Genomic DNA, 16,732 nt, shown 5'->3' with positions numbered 1-16,732 from the left:
CATCTCGCTTCTGAACGTCAGCATCCAGCACAGCTCCTTTCTCACACCCTGAGATCTTGGAGCCTGAGTGGTCCTGCATGTTTGGTCCTCAGCTTTGACACCAGCCAGTGAAGACAGCTACTTTGTGCCCACCTCGTTCAAATAAAGGCATGTAAAACATCTGCTAAACCAAACTGCAAGCTCAGGTCAAAGCAGGGAGCTGGGAAAGATTTCATGAGGGAGATGGACCACCACCTAAGCCACCACCCTCAGTTATTTCACTCTCATTTAAAAGACAACATCTTTACAGAGGTGAAGGCAATGTAGGTGTTGCTATTCTTCCTTGACATGAGCATCCATCCGGTACCTGAAATGCAAAACCAGTCCAGGATTGTGTTCCCTTTTGCCTTATAAATCCCCTGCCCCTCATTATTACTTACAAATAGGAAGACAACAAAGCCTGGATCACCATAAAAAATATTTCTTTGACCTTACCATAGGTAAAGCTATGAGGAGCTGGCAGGTTTCTGAGACATCTTGCTAACATGGTCAGATTAGTTACACAGCTCAGGTACTGAACCAGTCCAGGGCACTGGAGAGCAGAAGCTTTACCCTCCAGCTGTGAAAGCATCTCATGATAATGCTGAACATGCCAGAAATAGTAAAGAATCTCTTATTTCAATGGAATAAATGGTGATCATATACTTCTTTTTTTTCCTATATAATGCTCTTAAAAAAGTGAGGATCGCAGTCTATAGCTGTCAGTGGGACTTTGTTCAGGACCCAAATCCACATAAATTCAGCGGTAGATGGAAACTATGGTACCTGACCCAAGGCCTTTGATTTGACAGGAGCCTTGTACACAGAGAGAGCTGAAATGCAAAGCAAATCACAAGTCAGCTTAACCTGTAGAGCTGCCAAGTGCATCTGGCACTTGCTGGTGAGGGATCAGAGACCTGTTAGGTTTATTTTCCTCATTTTGGATTCAGCCTGGCTAAACACAGTTGCAACTATCCATATACCTAGTTTTAAGTGAAGGGTACATTTAAAATTGGCAAACCAATGGCACACATTTCCCTGTGAGTCATATTCCACATGAATGCCACTCTGACAAGGTGAAGGAAGCTCCACTGGAATACAGTAAGACAGAATCATATCTGAAATGTGTTGTTGCGACACCCATTCACAGCACTCCCCATACTACTTCTTTTGAAGCCAAAGACAAACCTGTTGTGTAGTTGTGACCAGTTGACCCAGTACCTTTATAAAACCCACTGCAGTGCTCTAGGACTCTTCCCCCCCCCCCCCTTTTATTAGCCTATAGCTCAACTTCTTATTGATCTGAAAGAATTCAAGATTCTGGAGCTTAAAATGCATGCTGCTGCAATGAAGCCTAGATGCACACAACCTCTACATACTATTTTACTAAGGAAAAGTAGAGGTCTGGAAAAGTAAGCAAGAGATTTTTCCAGTCTCTGCTAACTGCAGTTGACTGTGCCTGTGCATTTGAGTAAGACTGCAGACCTCTAATCAATGTCTGTTTTGTGTCTTAAGTCAAGGCTGATATCTTCCCTTGTTCCTGAAATAAACATAGGTATTGAAGGCTGCAATTAGATGATTTTCTAGCCTGCATTACATTCTTATTTACTCAGGGAATCAATTAACTGCAATTGAAATTCTGAAATGCAAGTATATTTTAGCAGGCAGTATCAGCACGGAGCAATACCAGCACAGCTGAGCTCTCTGGAGTCCTACCATGCACAAATCCTGCAGATTGTCCCTCTTGAGAGAGCTGGGCTTGTTCAGCCTGGAGAAGAGAAAGCTTTGGGAAGACCTTAAAGGAGCTTCTAGTGCCTAAAGGGGTTGACAAGAAATCTGGAGAGGGGCTTTGGACAAGGGCCTGTAGGGACAGAACAAGGGGGAAGGGCTTTAACCTGACAGATGGGAATTTAGATTAGACATTAGGAAGCTCTTCCCTGTGAGGGTGCTGAGGCCCTGGCACAGGGTGCCCAGAGAAGCTGTGGCTGCCCCATCCCTGGCAGTGTTCAAGGCCAGGTTATGCAGGGCTTGGAGCAAGCTGGTCTACTGGAAGATGTCCTTGCCCGTGGCAGGCTGTAGGAACTGGATGAGCTTTAAGGTCCCTTCCAACCCAAATTATTCTATGGTTCTATGACTCTATTATTAAGTGCAATTTATTGGCACAGATGAGGAAAGAGACCAGAAGGGCTCACATCGGGAGTTTCTTCCTGATCCCCAATGTCTATTACACATAAATGCACATTTGGTAGGCCCAGAACTAAGGCCAGAATGAGTCATTGTTAGTCCCTAGCCCTACTCCCAGCTAGTCAGTGGCAGTCATCAGTAAACAAATGTTTTGTGTGTCAGCCTTGATACAAATAGCTTGTGTCTACCAGCCTGTACAATGAGGCTCTGTGTGTCACAGCCCACAACTCCTGTCCTGGAGCAGGGCAACACTGGCTAAAGGCATGATAGGCACTAACTTGCCTGGAAATGTGCCACACAGCTGAGGTCTTAAAGTGACCACTGCAGGGGAAGTATGGAGGAAACTATGTTCAAATAGCCCAGACTGGGGAGTTAAAGAAAAGAGGGGGCTTCTAGGGGTCTAGTCCTGCTACGAAGCCTATGGCACCTCCTTTCTTAAGACCTTTGAGCAGCCTGGTCTAGTGGAAGGTGTTCCCATCCATGGAAAGTGAGTTCAAACTAGCTGTGCCTGCCAGCATGAGTTTTGAGTATTTACTATCTTGTGGCCAAAAGCAGTGCTGGTGCCTCGGGTGGGAACCATTAAACTAGAGTTCAGCACAGTCTGCAGTATCTTACAGAGGTTAGCTGTATCCTCTGACACCACAGTCATGGCAAAGCAGAAGACACTTGGGAGAAGCAGAAAGAAAACCACACTCCTGGTTGGCTGTAGCATGTGGCCTGGGTCTCAGGATGGAGTCACTACATCAAGTGTTAGCTTGTTAAGCCAAATTACTGGCTAATGCCTTGCCTTTTCCTCTAACATGACTGAGTGGGAAAGGACTTCATGCTTTCTCCTGTCATCAGACCAATGCAGCACATGACTAAGTGACCAATGGCATCATCCCTCAAAAATTTGACTCGGGAAGAGGAACTTGCAGGAACAGTTTCAGAATAGGGAACGCAGATCTGATGTCAGCAAAACTGTATTTCAAGGCACATGAAAGACTGCTGATACTGCCTTATAAATAAGGATACATCCCTGGCTGTTTATTATGGGGAGGAGAAATATGTAGCATCCTGATAAAGGATTTGATTCTAACCCAGGAGGAGGGAAAAAACATCAGTCATCAATCATGAAATACAACTGTACCAGCTAAGAGAAAAGAGAACGGAGAACAACAAAATAGAAAGCATGACTTGCAAAAAGGGTGACTAATAAACTAAAAAAGCTGTCAAATAATGAATGGCTCATTGGAAATAAATCTTTGAGGAAAGGGGGTTTATGGGAAGCTGTCATTCCTTGATGCTACTAGCACAGTACACAAATACAGAGAAAATTAAGGAACTAAAACAAGAGTCTGGCCTGGGCAAGCCATAAGCTCTTCCTCAAACCCAAGAAGGAATTAAAAGTCAGGTTACTATGGGTAAGTAGTAAAGAATGGTATTAGATCCATTTGATGCTTTGAGTAAGCTAAGCAAGAGTGAAATGCATTATAATATGGAAAAATAATAGAAGAAATTCAGAATCACAAGCTGTTTCCTTGAACATTCATGGAAACCTGGTGTTCTTTCAAAGAATCTATTCAATGTGCAGATGGAACCCAGTTAGAAAACTCTACAAAGGGGTTGAAGGCCTTCAAATGGATTCAAAGTGATCTTGACATGTTGGACAAAACCTGACAAATAAGGGAGTGCAAAACCAGGGCCAAATGACTTCTCTGAAGCAGAACTTCTCAGCTGTGCAAACACTGAATGAGGAACAACTGATGAGGTAGGAGTTAAGCAAGGGAAGGATATGAAGATTCTGGTAGGTTGTAAATGTCAGCCACATCCTCATGCAAAAAAAAAGGAACCATCCTATTGTAAGAACCAAGCCAAACATGAGATAGCTGTCTGCTTCTCAGCTTGGGTGGGACCACCTCTGGGGGTGATGTCTATGTCCTGCTTTGGTTCCTGTTCTTTGGAAAGATGGAAAGAAATTCTAAAGAAAATGTGGAGAGCCTCAGGCCTGGTTGCAATACCTGTGACTAGCATGCCAGGATAGAGCAAGCAGAGTTTCTAATACAGTTAAGAGATAACTGAGGGCATGCATCAGAAGATCCAATTAAGTACAAGGGGGATAAAAAGACACTGGAAATACTTTGCTTCCCACATTTCTTGAGGACAGGTTTAGGTTACAAACTAACAATGATTTTCTAACAGAAAGGACAGTTAAATATTTAATACATCATCTTGAAGGCTCTGGTTTATTGCTCTTTCAAACCAGCCACATAATCATCAGTAGGTTGATGCTGTCTTGTGGCAGAAGGGTAAAAAGGACCAGCGCTTCTTGACTGTTAGGAGTTGCTTTTTGTAGAGAACACATGGACCCTCTACAATTATGTTGGTGGCTATGAAGAACAAAGCCCTTAAGATATAGCTAAGCTTTACTGTCTTACAATACTTGGATTTCACAATAAGAATGATAAACATTCAACTCTGTAACTGGCAGTGGTTGGGAACCTGTGCCTGCTGACAGGCAGAAATGTATTTGCCATCCAAGTGCATGTTGGAGGGGAGTTTAAAAATAAATGCATTTACAGATGACCTCCAGGTGACTAGCAAACTGGACCCCAGAGGTCCCTTTCAGCCTATTGCTTTGATTCTCTGGACACAAGGAAAGGCCCTTATGGTGCCTGGCTTTCCTGCACTGTAAGACATATAGACACTTGTGCTGATTCATTATGAGAAAGAGCTCATCCCTGGCTGCCTTCCAGATTTTAATGGCTGGTAATGTAAAGTGGGTTTGGATCTGGGGGTATCCTTATTACTAACTACCCTGAAGGCCAGTTCTGAGGGCACCACTCCCACCAGTTCTAACCTGCCTGCTTCTCTGCTCTCCCTTTCTTCAGTCCCTTACTGCAGAAAGCAACTTGGGGGTCAGCAATCTAGGACAGAAGGTCCTCATGTGCCACCTCCTGGCTCCTGGGAAATGTTGCACCGGGAAGAGTGCTCAGAGCTCATAGCCGGGGTGCTCGCAATCACCATGGGAGAAGGATGGCACAGGGTTGTGGCTTCTCGAGTCTGATGCAGGTCCAAAGTAGGTGAATACTTTGCCCATACCATCTTTCTGCCTGTTTGGGTGGGGACCCAACACAGAAAGTGTGAAGCAGCTGCCAGGAAAACCTCCATGGCAGTGTCTTGAATTCTAGATTTTAACCTGGCTTCTAAGGAAAGCTACTTTAGGCTTTGTGAGCTACGGTTAAGACATCTACGAAATGATGTTGTTCCTTTGCCCATCTCCATTTAGCTCTGCCTTTGGGCACACCTTCTCGCTGGGGATAGGAAGAAGAGATGAACAAAGTACCCTACCTCTGTACTTGCATCCACCACTACATCTGTGCTTCTGCCTTCTCCTTATATCCCCTACGTGCCTTCCTCTACTCTGCTGTGCCTTCTCTTTTACTACAGAGGTATATTCCCAAACAAATCTGACTATTTCCAGTTAAACTATTTACTCCTTTGGCTGCAAAAAAACCCCAACCCAACTCACTAGCAAATAGCTGGTATGTGATTTGCTCTCCTTTCCCTCCTCAATACAGCTTCATAAAAGCACCACTGGGATTTTTACATGTGCTGTCCTCATCCTCAGGAAGAGCTCCCTGCAAGCCTCCATAAAGCCTTCCCTGCCAAACTCATTCTTGAATTGTCTCTGGATCTTGCAGATGCCCTGATAGTACAGCCGCAGGGTCCCTTATTTGTATTTGTTGTGTAGGTGTTCATATTTCCATTTTGTTCTATTATAAAACTGGAAGAAGCACTGCACACACACAAGGCTTGTTTAAGAGCAGTGCTCTCCAACATCTTTAATACTGCAACTGTGGATACCATGGTATCAGACACTGGCCAGGCTCAAAAGCGCTCCAGAAATAGCATCCCTGACTGCCAGAACTGGAATTCCGATTAAGCAGGGCCTTAAGCTACAGCTGAGATTCCCTGTCACCACACTAGATGGCACATTTTACAGACTACACTTCAGAAACTTCATCTGAGACAGTAGATGTGAGCTAGACCTTCCCAATAACACCTATGGTTGTGCAGTTGTTTATAGAATTGTAATAGCAAATATCTGCCCTCTGACTTGGTTTTGAAATGGGAAGTTGCAGGTTTGAGGCTCCTAATATCAGAACAGTAATTAATCCTGGGCTGGTGATTCTGCAAAGTAACACGTAGCTTTTCAAAATATGGTCCAGCAACTGATATCCCATTTTACAGAATGAACAACGGTGGGATGAAGCCTCAGTGTTCAGAGAACACTAACTTCCAAACTAACCCCACATCAGAAATGGCTGCATGAACAAACTAAAGTCTTGAATTCATCAGAATCAGAACTGTGCCCCTGAGGCTTGGAGAAACTATTTTCTTACTCCTTTATTGTACTGTCCCTTCATGTTGGTCCAATGAAAGCTTCAAGAAAAACACAAAATGCATTTTGGAGCATTTCTGTTAATCTGCTTCGGAAATTCCCAGAGAAGGCAGAGATCTCCATGTGAGATGTGAGCATTTCAAGAATCCCTAGGGAGGAAAGGCTACCAAAACCTAGGGGGATGTTACCTAAGGTAAACCTGTGTATTTGCTTCAGAAAAGGAACCTCAGCATCCTGTGAGCTCTTAGGCCATGACTATTCTGTACAGTATCGCTGCTTCTAACACTCAATGAGTGATCAGTGACTCAGGAATTTCAGCCTTAGTGCTCTCCAAGAACCTTGTTCTAAAAAAAAAGGAACAGAAAATAAATTACAGACATCTTAAGAAGAGTTCCAAAGCACAAATGCACTGCTACCTGGAAAGGGTATCACTGTTTCAACCATGACACAGCAACCTAAAACTAGTTATACCCTATACATTTAGTGTATATACTAGTTATGCAGTCAAATACATTTCTAGTAACAACAGGTACTCTCTGAGCACTCAAAGTAATCTGTATGCTTTGCTTTACTTTCTTCTGGAGATAATGGGTGAAAAACAGTCTGGCAACAGAAGAGAGTTGTATGAACATGGAAGATGAATAGAACTGAGGAGACCTTTGCTCTTTCCTTTCCCATTAAAGAAGCACTCTGCCTTTCATCATGCGCCTTTTGTGTCCTCCAAAATAAACTGTTCCTTAAGGATTTCTGTAATAGTCACTTCTAAGCTGTGTCAGCTTGGTGTCTCTTCCTTCCTAAGCTGCTTTCTCAAATATATCTAAGAAAAGAAATGTGGTTAGCAGCTCCAAACACTACCTCTTCATCTGTGCTGAGGAGTGCCAGAGAGGTGCTCTTTTAGTCTCATAACACAATAGTTAAGGATTTTTGTCTGCTCTGCTTCAGGGAGATGACTAGAAGGTTTAACTTCAGTACACACATACTACCTCACAAACAGTAGGTGCCCTAACTAATAATCCCAGCTGAGCAAGGCGGTGTACAATGGGACTGTCTCTGATTTGAAGGCTAGAAAAAAGAAATGTAAGGAAACTGGGAAAATATCATCTACTATGCAAAGAGCTTCAGTAGTTAGCACAACTCATTACAGTCAAGTGTCTGTTTTAAGTAGCAAGGCTGAGCTGGCCTTGAAGCATCAGCAGTGGTAAGAGAGTGCACCCAAAACCACATTCCCTGAGAAAGTGCCCAAGCAGGTCCTGGCTTCTCAGTTCTTTTCTTTCACTGTATTATTGAGCAGAAGATCTGAGCAGTGCATGCTTAGCACAGGCCTGAACACATCCAGACATTAAAGTACCAAAGTAGATATTTTATTTTACACAAGCTCAGCCCTTTGCTGGAGGAATGCTTCCGAGAAGCTGTCTTAGCTACTGTGCCAAGCAAAGAAAGGAAAAGTATGTAGATCATGAATTCTGTGCATTGGCACAGGCCACCATATTCCATATCAGCCAGGGAACTTCGCTTGAAGGCTGCACACTTGTGCTTCTATAAATTCAAATGACATTTACTGTCCTGTTAAGCTGAGGTAGCACTGCTCCAAATGACACGGAAAGATTAAGAAGTTCACACACTGGAAATAGACTTTTCTAATGAGATAGCCGATAAAATCTCATCAGTGGGCTTTAGAAATCAAGTAATGACAACTCCTTTGTTCAGAGAAAGAGAATGGGTTTCAGAAAGGCAGCAGTCAGATTGCACAGAATTGCCTCCCCTAACTTCTCCTCTGGGGTTAATCTTTGGTGTTAGTAATGTACACCCACAAACATTTTTACACTTTGCCACTCTAGAACTACCAAAACATGAAGTCATAAGTTGCATTTACCAAATTCTTTGAGTTCCTAGTGAGATTTATCTGTATAACCTCTTAGTTGTGAAATACAATTTGACATCATTGCTGAAAGAGGAAACTTGAGTAGTACAACAAAGGCAAATTAAAAGGAACATCAATTATCCTCTGCACTAATGGACTCTGAAGTCTTGGTAGCCCAAAAAAGCTTCCTGAGCAGAGGGAGACAGAAGCGCAGGACAGTGTTAAGAAATCCAATTGTAGTCTTTAGTTGCAGAAGTGACAACATTAATAGTGAATTCAATCTCACTTGCTTAGGGATACCAGGGAAAAAAATGGATTTTCATCAGGTCAGGCATTAAAAGTACAAAGCAAATCAGTTACCCCAGCTACAGCATACATCAGCATGCAGTCATCACTATGCTAGAATTAAGCTGCATAAACTTCTGCGGCACCTACAACAGAAATAGGGAAGAACCTCACTCATCCAGTCCTTAACTTCTGTGTGTCCTCTGCCCTCATTTTTGCATTATATGTGGCTACCTTGTGTGGACTGCCTAACTACAGACCCCAAATGAGGAAAGAGAAGGGGGGAAAAGGGGAGATGATACAAAAGGGAGCAGGGAAGAGGAAGCCTTTCCTCACCTCACTTTTGCCTTTTTTACCCTGACCTGCCCTTTCCCCCCCCCCTCCCGCCCGTCCGACAAGAGCCGCCTCCAGCCTCAGGGCCGGCTCCTCCCCGGGGCCGGGTCCCGGCTTAAAGCGGCGCCGGGCGGGCGGCGGCGGCTGCAGTGCGAGTGCCCGGCCATGGCCCGTGACCGCGGGCCGCCCGTCCTGCGGCCGCCCGCCGCTCCTCCGCGCTTCCCCGCGGCCGCGCTGCCCGCCGAGGCCCGGGGCTGGGGCTGGCTGTGGCCGGGGCTGTGGCCAGCGCTGGTGGTGGGGCTGCTGGCCGCCCTCGTCGCCTGGTTCTGGTACGGCGGAGGTGATGGGCGAGGCGAGGAGGTGGCCGGTGAGGCACCGGCGGCGGCCGCAGGTACCGGGCGGGGGGACGGCTGGGGGACGGGGTGTGCCGGTCTGCCCAAGCGCAAGCGAGGACTTGGTTTGCTGCTGTAAAGCTTAACTGCACTGCTAAAACCATCCCTGTTCTGTTTCTAGAGGATCTTAAAGAGACCAAGGCTGCTGCCCTGACCAGCACTCGGAAGCCAGGAGAGTGTCTGTTGGCTGGGCCAAGAGAAGAGCTTAACCATGTTCAGGGTGGTGGAGTTTCCAGTGAACCGCTGGAGATGGAGCAGCTGCTGCTGAAGCAGGGTGCTACTGGCTCCAGGGAGCATCCAGCTGATGTCCATGGAAGCCAGGCTGGCAAACCAAGACCCCAGATGGGACAGGAAAGTGATGGATGGTGTGTGATGAACTCGGCAGGAGCCCCTGATGGTGTTTGTAAGGATAGAAGTGAGGAACAGCAAGGTCAGGAGAGTAGGGACTTGGAACATGAAGACTGGGAAGTTGTTTCTGAGCATCTGGCTTGGGGGGAGGCTGACAAGAATGGCAGAATGGAAGACGCAGACAGCAAGGAATGGGAACAAGGAGACTGCCCTGATGGGGATTTGAGAGCCAAGCGAGTTGCAGCCGTGCCCCCCATGTTTCAAAACATCCACGTGACTTTCCGTGTGCACTACATCACCCACTCGGCTGCTCAGCTCATTGGTGTTACTGGTGACCACGAGTGTCTTGGCCAGTGGCACAGCTATGTTCCCCTCAAGCATGACAAGGACGACTTCTGGTCTGAATCTGTTAGTCTGCCAGTAGACACCAGAGTTGAGTGGAAATTTATCTTGGTGGAGAATGGGAAGGTGAGACGCTGGGAAGAATGTGGTAACAGAACCCTGGTGACTGAACATGAGGATAGAGTTGTTCATCAGTGGTGGGGACACCATTAATGGGATTTTGGAAGCTGCTTATCTAAGGTCAGACCTGCTTAGATTAATCATAGAACCCCTAAACTTCACCCTGTCTGCAGTAGGAGACCTTCTCAAGTGCAGAGCTCTGTAAATCCTGTTTCAAACCTGGTTCAACTGCATGAGCAGCAGATCTCTGCCACCCCCTTTAGGAAATGGTTTGGCAACATGAAAAATGAACCTCAAGTATGTTTTGAAGATGTGCAAGGTAGGCTACAAAGGCATGAGCAGTGTTCCAAGCAGCTGCCTGGCTAGGTAAATCTGGCCCCTGGACTGGAGCTGGTGTTGCTTTGCACAAGGCTATGGGATGAATGCATCTCTGCACTGACTGCTTACGGCTTTTGAGGCATACTAGGAAGTGTGGTTGCCTACACTGTAATAGGAACTTAGGTGTTTTAACTTATGTAATGTATTAAGTAAACAATAAATGCTTTAAGACTGATGGTCTGTTACAACTTGACCAGTGAACTGACTCAATTTATTAACTTTGATAGAAGTGAGTTACTTGGCCTGAAATCTTGGCGCTAAAGAATTCCTGAAGTGTGACTGGAGTAACAAAGGTTTAAGCCTAGAGTACCTTAGTCTCTACTCCTTACTTTCCAGGAAGCACCTCTGCTCAGATGCTTGGCAAGTGGGTCTGTTTTAGTCAGATTATCCTGCTGGGAGAAGAGCAAAGGTCAGGGAGGACTGTCCTTGGCTTAATGTATTACTTTGTCAGGGTGGGAGCAGGCTTTTAAAAAACCTGGACTGCGCTGATGGCTAGGGAATAGGATTGTTGCTGAAATAAGAGTTAGAGGGCATATTTTGCATGCCTAGAAACAATACCACAGTATTGTTAACAACTACTTAGCTTAAATTCATGTTTTTTTTTCCAAGGTAAGGTTTTTCAACACAAATTTAAGTTGTGGCCTTTTAGTATGATGGATAATGTAGAATACTTCCAGCTTCTATCAGGTGATATTTTTATAGGGCAGAAAGCTGCTGTACTTGCCAGTTCTTGTTACAAACATATGCTGCCATTTAAGCAAGCTCTTCTTTCCATAATGAGGAACCTAGGTCTAGCTTGTGCTCCTTCATTGGAATGAACTTGCTCTGAAGAACATAGTTCTGTAGGAGTTCTGGACATGCATAAATTAGTATGCTGGTTTGGAACATTTAATTCAACAGCACATTGCTGATCAAATTGTCTCTGCTAAGTCTTTCCTGCTTTGCATGGTGGAGCAGTCTGAACATGTGGAATGGACAGGGTTTTGGTGATGGACTGGAAGATGAGCTTCAGCAGCTTACCTCCTGCATCTAATGGTTAATGGGCACCCAGTTGGTGGGATAATACCAGAGCTGCTGTGAAGAACAGCTGTCTGGAATGCTGTTACTGGGACTTCAGCACCAGCTATTTCATTGAACATACCCACTGGGAGCAGGCTAGGCTGCCTGCTTGCACAGGCATAATCACAAAATCATATAATGGTTAGGGTTGGAAAGGACCTTAAGATCATCTAGTTCCAACTCTAGCTGAAGAAAATCTGCATCAGGCATTGAAGGGAGGGTGAGAGGGAAAGAGACCAAGGTAAGTGAACAACTGCACTGATAAGTTAAGAGTTTCTGTGCTCTCACATAAAAGAAACTCCTCCCAGCTGTTGCTGTGTGACAGAGCAAGTTGTTCTGTAGCTCAGTTAAGTCTGCTCTCTGGTTGCATCGAGCAACCTGAAGATTTGGGAGAATAAATCCTATTTCCTTCAAGGGGTCTTTTACAGAAGAGAACAGGTTAGGAATTGGGGGTAGGAGCTGACCTCAAGACTGACTGTAAGCTTTCTGTTAACTGTTTGTCCAGGATGAGAAGTAGCCCTGTAACTACTGTGGGAGAAGTACTGCAGGTCTGAGAGGAAGGTGGTACCATTTCTGTCCACTAACTCAAAAGGGAGAGGATGGAGCTGATGATTCAGTAGGTGGCTGATGTTGTTTCAGTGGTCTTAAACATATCAGCATGTGTATGTACTAGTCCTCAACTCTCTCAACTGCAAACTAGTAGGGGACTTTAATTACTTTATAAACTTAAAAGGAAAATAGGACATATCCACACCCTGGATTAAAAAGTAAATATTAAGATGAGCAATATTTGTATGGTTTAATTATGACTCTGCTGACTGTGTATAAACAAAGCTCTTAAATCCTATCCATATGCACCACCAGAGAGCACACAATATGTCTATGTGGGTTTCAGTCAGTAACTTACAGCTGTAACTGAACAGGTAAAATTGTGCTTGACCTAATGCCTATAATGGCAATTGTATTTTTTTAATAACAATACATTTAAATGAACAATATACTTAACATTAATAGAATCACAGACTGATTTGGGTTGGAAAGGACCATAAGATCATCTAGTTCCAACCCCCCTGGCTGTAGGTAGGGATGTCTCACACTAGACCCTATCAGCCAAGGCTCTGTCCAGCCTGGCCTTGAACACTGCCAGGGATGGAGCATTCACAACTTCCTTGGGCAACCTGTTCCAGTGTCTCACCACCCTCACAGTAAAGAACTTTTATATCTAACCTGCATTTCCCCTGTTTAAGTTAGATTGCATTGTCCCTTGTCCTGTCACTACAGTCCCTGATGAAGTCCCTCTACAGCATCCTTGTAGTCCCCCTTCAAGTACAGGAAAGCTGCTATGAGGTCTCAACACAGCCTCTTTTCTCCAGGCTGAACAGCCCAAACTTTCTCAGAGGTACAGCTGAAATAGCTGTTAATAGAAGATGACTTTTCAAGTGAAAGCAAAAAGTTGTTTCTAGCTGTTCATAATTCCTTTTCCCATTAACGCAAGCTGTTCAAATAGTGAGATACTGCTAACTTAATAGGCATTTGTCCAGCAGCCATGGCCATTTGAGTGTTTTTATACATACACTGGAGGCTTGTCAGAGGAGATTAACTGTGGTATTAGATTTTCACAGCTGAACCCAGGACAACTAGAAAGCCACTTAACCTGCACTAGAATAGATTCTCTAATGCAATGATGAACATGCTTCAACAGACTAACCCCAAGAGGTCTCCCAGACTGAGAACTTTATTTTATTCTATTTTTCAATTAAACACGCTGCACTTTGATCCCACAGACAAGGCATGATTGCATCACCTTGCTGAATGGTTGAGCAAGGTTTCTGAAAGACCTGCACTGTGCTTTTGCTCTAACCTCTGAATTACTATGCCATTCACATCACTGCTGACCCAGCAGGGTCAATGCTATAAAAAGTAAATGTTATTTTGTACTATCAGAGGAGTTGATTAGTATTTTCTCTAAGTGTACAGAGCTGATTCCTCATTATTGGAGAATCTGTTCACTTAAGTGTGAAGTTAGATTTAAATAAAGTTGCCTTGCTGCATAAAAATTATTCTGCTAGATGGGGCTGCTATCTGGCTAATTTGATTTCCTGGCTGTGAGACTAGTCAAGTTACAAGTGAGAAACAAATTCTTGTTGACATTCCTATGTGGATGTAACAGCCTAGCAGCCAGTGGCTCAGGATATCAAAGAGCAAATAATATACTGTCTCTCTCACAGTTTGGCAAAGCCAGAAACTCTGTAAGCAAGGAGTCACCTTTTAAGTTCACCTGCTCCTATTGCTGAGAATAAACTTCTAACAAATTGGATATTTGATTACTTCTAGGTAAAATGCAGTCTGCTCCTACTTATGAAGTAGTTTGGTGTACAAATGCTAAATGCTGTATGTGGATGATAAGCTTGAGCTGATGATAAGCTGAGTCTGCAACTTCTGGGTATAAACCAGTTTCAAGTCACACACAGAAATCTTGCATAAACCAGTTTCAAGTCACACACAGAGAAATCTTGCAATGCAGCTTGTTTGCTTCCTATCAATTTTGCAGGTGCCTCTGCAAAAACCATTTCCACCCCACATTCTCCCTGGGAGATAGACTTACTGTTTGGAGCCTCTCACATGATCCATTAAAAAATATTAGCCTGATATTACGTTTTCTCTCTAGGGGGGTGGTTGCCATCTGTGGTGTCCTGCTGTGGTCAAGATTTGCCTAATGGTCTTCCTGTGTCATCCACCTGTATGGCATGGAATAACAAAGTGTTATTCATGCTGCTATTCAAGTCCAGGATGCCTAGAGCTACTCTGTGGCCCATGAGTTTCTGACCCTCTTGCCTCCCTAGGCCTGGTGCTGGTGGCAGGGAGGAAGCCCAGATGTGTTCTCAACTTCACTAGATTACACCACAAGGATGTTAAGCTGCTTTTTTGCTTGACAGATCTCCCCTCTCTCTGGCTGTTTGTATTGATCCACCTGCTCCTTTCTGTTCTCACAGAGCTACAGTCTTTTGGAACTCTTTTTAGCCTGGCTCCTTAAGCACAAACGAGAGTGCACTTTTCGTTGACCTTTTCCAACCTGCAGGACTACAGGGTGAATGTATGTTCCCATCCTCTGTACCTCACTCTTACAAAAACTTTGGTAGATCTGTCAAATACATGTAGTAAGTCCAAATTGTAATACACAAGCCAACTAAAATGATCCTTTCATTTTCAATACCATCAGTTCCTAGGAAAGGAGAGGTAACTTAATTAACATGTTGACTAAGTTTGCAATAGTGTTGCAAAAAATGACAGAATCACTGAATAAAAAATCAAACAAATTATCTGAATTAAAACAAAATACTGCTGACAATAACTGAGGGTAGCTTAGGACCAACTTGCTGATCTCTTCTTCTGGCACAAGACAACTCTAAATTGAAAAAAAGCATCAGAGATTTGATCCACTCTGAATACAGTTCTGTAACTTTAAAGTCAACAAACCCAAGTCTGTATCTGCATGGCTTGTGCTCATGAAGCTGTTTGCTGATCCATAGCTACAGAACATTTGGTTTGGACAAAATCACTGGGTAAGCCCCTTGAATTTGAGCATGGCATTCCATGCTGCCCCAAATCTAAGGCAGTAACTGCTTTTCAGAAAGCAGATAATGAAGAAAAACACTAATGGTAGTGAAGCCGTGCGACTGGCACCTCCTGCTGACCCTGGGGATGATTTGCTGGGGTACAGATTTATTGCAGGACATCTTGCACCTTGTTTTGTTAGTACTGTATATAGCAAGGACTCTCCTGCTACCTGGTCAGCAGCTTCTGTGATCAACTTCTCAGACAGCCTTGCTGGGGTCTGAAGGGGCAGTACTATTAATCTGCTCTTCACTATCAGTCCCCAGACAAAAATCCAATGGCAAATCCTGGAAAAGTACTCAGGCTGGGTTCTTGTTCGAAGTTCTGCCTCCCCTGCCTATTTTTAAACAACTACTTTGCTCCCTGAGATACTGTCAAACACTAATGAGGCTTTAAACATCAATCTGATACTTAGTGATCCTATTCATCTTCTTACTTTGGAATTGTTTTTAGCATTGGATAGTCTTTTAAGTGCAGTAAGTCATTTGCCCACTGCTGCAAAATCCTCAAATGTCAAACACATAGCAGGCTTTAAAATCAATTCACATATGCCATGTGCTCTCAACATGTTTATTACTAATCCTATTACTAATTACTATTAGTAATCCTATTACTATTACTAATTAGTAATAAACTCCTGTTTATTACTAATCTCACACTAGGAATGGCCTTTGAATGCGTTATTCTTAGGCACTCATATTAAGGGAAGGTTGTCTGTATCTATGAGCGAAGAGCATTTTGGAGACCAACAGAAAGTAATATGCCCACTATTTTAGCAAACTTCTTAATATGGGTGGTGGAGCATGATATATAAGTCATACTAGGATGTTATTAAAATAAGTAAGTCAGTAAAGGTTCAAAATGCATTTTTTTATGCCTGAACTTCACCTATTTTAGTTTTTATAGAGGAACACAAATTGAGGAAGGACAAAAAGTTCCAAACTAGGAACATACATTGTCTCATCTCTAAGTAAAAATAAAGTGCTTACAAAGCTAAGCCCAAGGTAGACCGTGGACCCTCTACTTGTAGTACAGTTGAGCAATCCATTCTGCTTAAGGAAGTCATGGTATAGGATGAAATGTGTGCAGTCTTGCAGTTGCAGGTATGTGATTCAACACTCTACCTCAATGTTAACAGAGCCACAGGGAGATTTTCTGCTTTTATTGGAAATACTTTGGCAGTTCTGGGGTATTCAGATGAATTGGGATTTTTTGAAGTAATAGCAAGAAGTATGGAGGGAAGGGAAGCCAGTTCATTTTAGAATGAAAAGAAGCAGCCTAATGAACCATTTAAAAACTAACTTTGTAAACAATAGGACCTGAAATGGTGTACAAGATCAAGAATCCATGGAAGAACTACTTCAGCTTAAAGCAATCAGCTTGTGACCAGTGTCCCTCACAGCATGCAGCTAT

General features: G+C 43.8%; 1 protein-coding gene across 1 annotated transcript; it reads left to right on the top strand.

The window, feature by feature from the left end:
- Nucleotides 1-9,220: 9,220 nt before the first annotated feature.
- STBD1 (starch binding domain 1) lies at nucleotides 9,221-10,838 on the top strand. Its single transcript, XM_034065065.1, has 2 exons — nucleotides 9,221-9,456; nucleotides 9,579-10,838. The coding sequence occupies exons 1-2, from the start codon at nucleotides 9,231-9,233 to the stop codon at nucleotides 10,358-10,360; spliced, it is 1,008 nt and encodes a 335-aa protein (XP_033920956.1). The 5' UTR covers nucleotides 9,221-9,230; the 3' UTR covers nucleotides 10,361-10,838.
- Nucleotides 10,839-16,732: the final 5,894 nt, after the last annotated feature.

The sequence above is a fragment of the Melopsittacus undulatus genome, chromosome 7 (genome assembly GCF_012275295.1).
Source record: "Melopsittacus undulatus isolate bMelUnd1 chromosome 7, bMelUnd1.mat.Z, whole genome shotgun sequence".
NCBI classification, from domain to species: domain Eukaryota; kingdom Metazoa; phylum Chordata; class Aves; order Psittaciformes; family Psittaculidae; genus Melopsittacus; species Melopsittacus undulatus.
Note: the sequence above shows the minus strand (reverse complement) of the source record. Positions and strands in the feature narration are given on the sequence as shown.

Coding starts and splice junctions, on each gene's coding strand:
- STBD1 (XM_034065065.1), top strand. CDS start 9,231: ATGGCCCGTGACCGCGGGCCGCCCGTCCTGCGGCCGCCCGCCGCTCCT. Junction 9,457..9,578: donor GGCACCGGCGGCGGCCGCAG/GTACCGGGCGGG, acceptor TTCTGTTTCTAG/AGGATCTTAAAGAGACCAAG.